We start from the raw sequence: 4,357 nt of genomic DNA, 5'->3' as shown, positions 1-4,357 counted from the left end.
CTTCTAGTTAGGACATCTGTCAGGTTTTATCCTGATGACCATTGCATTGGGACTATAAGGTGAGGGTAATATCCCCAATGAGAACACAGCAAAAAAAAAAAAAACCCTCTAATCCCTCTGTACTCTATTAAAAAGAGTTCAAATGCGGCAACTGTCAACCGAACATTAACTTGAATGGGGGACAACAGCCACTTCTAAATGGCATATTTGGGGGATTCCTGTAGTAGGAATCCTAAAACTCATATTCACAAATGGTGTGAATGAACCTTTTTAAAGCTCTCATGTCTCACTGAATACTGATTTCCAGTTGTACTTCATGGGTATCTTTATCTTTCTCCTAGGGCATTGGAGAGCCAGGCCTTTTCTTAGGTTCTGCTGTGTTCTTTGCAATAAAGAATGCTTTATCATCTGTCCGAAAGGAACGAGGCTTGTCTAGTACTTTTACACTAAACAGCCCTGCAACCCCAGAGAGGATACGTCTGGCTTGTGGAGACAAGTTTATTGATATGGTAACTCACTGCTTTATATCTTGCTGTATTGCGCAAATGATACTGCATTAGTGTGATTGACAAATCACGCCTCATGTATTAAGTACCCTAATATTAGGACTTTGTTTTTTAACAACAGTTCTGGAAATAACTAAACTAGAAACTGATTTCTGCTGGGCCACAAGAATAATTTCCTTTAGAACACCTTTCTCATAAGAGGACCATAACAATGTATTTAATGGGTGATTATCAGTCAAACTATTTCAAATATACTGGTTTAAAATGATATATACACAGGGGTTCATTTACTAAAGGAGTAGAGTCGTGGTAGGCAACTTCGGCACCCCAGTGGTGGTGAAACTACAACCCCCATCATGACAATGCTTGTCAGAGTTTTGCAATGCCTCACGGGACTTGTAGTTCCACAGCAGCTAGAGTCCCGGGGTTGTCTATTCCTGGAGTAGAGCATGCTCGTGAATTTTCACTTTGCATGGGGATGTTAGGGAAAGGATGTATAGATGATTACAGAGCTGCATTCATTTCTGTCTTCAGCTTATTTTTGGTTACCTGCCCCTTTGAAGACTAGCTAATGACAATGCATGTCTAAAAGTAAAATAAAACATTAATTTTTATAAAGTTTTAACAATTTAAACCCTGATTAACCCCTTGTTATCACTAATCAGCCTTAAGGGCCTGTTCACATGAGATCAGGTCCTGATCAGCAGACGTGGAGTTGCTGATGCAGTGCGTTTTTGACGTGTTTTTGATGCGTTTTCGGTCCGGATGCTGACAGTTCATTTTTTTTTTTTGCCAAGGGGCTGTCAGTATGCAGATTCAGCCTCTGAGGTCACTTCCGCCCTCTCGGAACATCTACTTCCCTTTGTGTATGTAAAGCTGGTGATCAGACATGTATCACATGTTTGCAGGCATGTTGATGGTGCTGGCTACAGCAATCTGCAGAGAACGATCCCGCAGGAGACGTCGTTATTGGGTACACCCGATCTTGAGGCTCCGGGACTCCAAGGGTCAGTTCTGGAGTTTTGTATGAGGATTTGCGAGTTCACCCGGATACATTTTTTTCCTTTACTCGTATGTCCATGGCAAGGTAATAGGTTGGGGTAGAGGTAACGACATGAACTGCAAACATTTGGAACATGCCCGTCTGTCTATCGTCGATAACATCATAATAAGTGGAGCAAGAATATCATTTTTTTTTCCTTAGCTGCATTGCGTTGCGTTTCCGTTCCGTTTTCGTTGCGTGCGCGTTCGTGCGTTTCCGGACCGGACAAAATGTGACATGCAGTATTTTTTCTGTCGTAAGCTGAACGGACTGCGCACGTGAGAACTGTAGCCCATAAAACACATAGGGATACATTGGGATGCATTTTGAGTGCAGCAGCGTATGGATCCGGTCAGCACACAAAACGGACTGCATTTCACATTTTGTCCGGTCCGGAAACGCACATAGAACTTTTCCTCCCAGCGCACTCCAGCGGTTGTGCTTTCAACATGGCTGGCTGGTGTGAATGAGATGTTATAGTCCACAAGGGAACGTACACTGCCTACTGGTTGATCATAGTTTACATAGGTACAGCACCTTGCAAGTTTCCCGGGGGAGGCTATAGGTTGAAATATTAAAGCGTCTGCAGCTACAATATCGCCATTCCAGCCTCTTTGCTTTATTTACGCCTAACTAGAGTATGCAAATATTGTAAATATCTCAATCTTTCTTTTTTTTGTTGTAGATTAAAATGGATGATCCTGCAACTTTCACCCCATGGTCTATTGATGTATGAAACTTTGCATTTTGGTTTGAAATATACTCAGGATAAAACATTCATCATCAAAAACAAGTAGCACAAAATGCAATTACTAAAGGACTTCACATGAGCAGAACATATAATACGGCCACTGCTTCAAGAAGATGATATTATGTGAAACTTGACTACAAATAATACGTTTCATCATTGTATGCAGTTGAAATGCCTGGAAGATTTAGAAAAATAATGGTAGAGTTTAGGGGAGATTACTTATGAGCTCTAAGGATATGTTTTCATTAAATTAAACAATTTGTACTTTGAGAAATACAGGGATTGCCATTGCTGACGACCTTCTAAAAATGCTGGTTGCTTGGTTGCTTGACTATCAATGGCTTGAATACCATCTGAATCACTTACCAGAAGCAAGCACACAGCCAAAGTGGAACTATACCCGCCTCCCCTCCTGCAGTGTGACATCCACAAACCCCCTTACCGGTGCCAACTTCTACTCTCGGGGGTATTCCAAAAGAGACATATGTGCAATAAAAAGTCTCCCTGTTCACAAATCTTTTATGGCCACTAGATGGAATTTCTTGTTTCCCTGCTTCATCTAGGAGCCTTAATGTGCTGCAAAGGTTTTCTAAAATGTTTGCATACAGAACATGCATAGTATGCAATAGTATGTCTCTTATGCAAGAAAATGCCTGCCTGTTCTCACATTTTTAAAGTCTAGGCAAAGTTCCACATTAAACTGTATCTAAATCCAAGAACAGAAATGTAATATATTGCAGTTACCAAGCCTAAGATGTGGTGGCTATGTTCGTTTTCATTATGGTAATGCACTCATTACCATAATGAAATGTATGGTAAATGTGCATTGCAATGCAAACATAATTGCACTCCAAAGTACACCTACACTCTGCTGCAATTTACTGTATGTGCATTATGGTGGACTAGACCAAAAAGCACAGATGCATATGTATTGCAAAGAAATTGTGCGGAACTGATTTTTGCACATGTTGAGGTGTCTTGAAAGCCCAATCCTTTTGAATAGCCTACCTAAAGAAATGTACCTCAGTGCGTGAAAAATGTTATGGAGTCAGTGGGCCCTTATTCACTGTGTATTATGTACTACAATGCTTCTGATACATTACAAATCAAATGTGTGTATGCAATTAAAAAATCTGACACTGAATTTATAAATCTGATGTAATTCTTGATGGACTTCAAAAAAAAAAAAAAAAACCTCTAGCAACAGGCAACATGACGCTCATACAAAACTTTATGCGAAATAAGAAGTTTTTATAATTGTTATTTTCTGTAATGGTAATGGTCTGTAATGGAAACATTCAGCATGTGTGTTAATGTTTCCAGTAGGGATGCACTAGACTTGTGCGCCGTCAAAAAATTTGTTCTGTTTCGTTTCGGAATATCCGTTATTTCGTATTTCGTAATTCGTGTCCGGAACTCGATTCGGATTCGTACGAAATACGAAATTTCGTTAATGACGGTTATTTTTTCGTATCGTAACGAACATTCGTTATGATAAAGTTAAAAAATCCCTTTGCTAATATTGTATTTTTTCCCCGAAATACGAAATTCCGTTGACGAATTTCGGATTTGAATCCGAAAGTGAATTAAATCTAATATTAGATTTACTACCTCTGTCTCTGATATTGTAGTCGATCGATGGTATATATTTTTTTAATATATTTTTTTAATATATTAATATTAGTATTAGTACCTACTACCTCTCTGTCTGTGATATTTGAATAGATCAATTGTAATTTTTTTGTAATCCGAAATACGAAATTCCGTTGACGAATTTCGGATACGAATTTCGTTGAAACGTAAACTAATCTAAAGTAGTCTTAGTCTGTGACTGTGGTTGAAACAGCATGACATGATTTGTTTTCAAATGTGAAATACGAAATTCGGATAACGAATTTCGTATCCGAATTTCGTTACAACGGAAACGTGACTGGTGTTTGACCAATCAGAGGTTTTCTTATGCTTAGGGAGGGTTGCATTACAAAAACATGAAGTCTGAAATTCCCTTAACGAATTTCGTATACGATGCCGATTTTCCTTCGTACGGAAACATGTGAC

At 39.0% G+C, this 4,357-nt stretch overlaps 1 protein-coding gene across 1 annotated transcript in view; it reads left to right on the top strand.

Annotated features, from left to right (window-relative positions):
• Positions 1-2,284, top strand: part of LOC108798400 (aldehyde oxidase 2-like) — a 21,692-nt gene extending 19,408 nt beyond the window's left edge. Inside the window, exons 9-10 of the mRNA XM_018570150.1 lie at positions 342-509; positions 2,234-2,284. Of these exons, the coding sequence (XP_018425652.1) occupies positions 342-509; positions 2,234-2,284 (219 nt within the window). The remainder of the gene's footprint in view (positions 1-341; positions 510-2,233) is intronic.
• The last annotated feature ends 2,073 nt before the right edge of the window (positions 2,285-4,357 follow it).

The sequence above is a fragment of the Nanorana parkeri genome, unplaced genomic scaffold (genome assembly GCF_000935625.1).
Source record: "Nanorana parkeri isolate BGI_ZX_2015 unplaced genomic scaffold, ASM93562v1 scaffold1465, whole genome shotgun sequence".
NCBI classification, from domain to species: domain Eukaryota; kingdom Metazoa; phylum Chordata; class Amphibia; order Anura; family Dicroglossidae; genus Nanorana; species Nanorana parkeri.
This window is presented reverse-complemented; position numbering and strand designations above follow the sequence as displayed.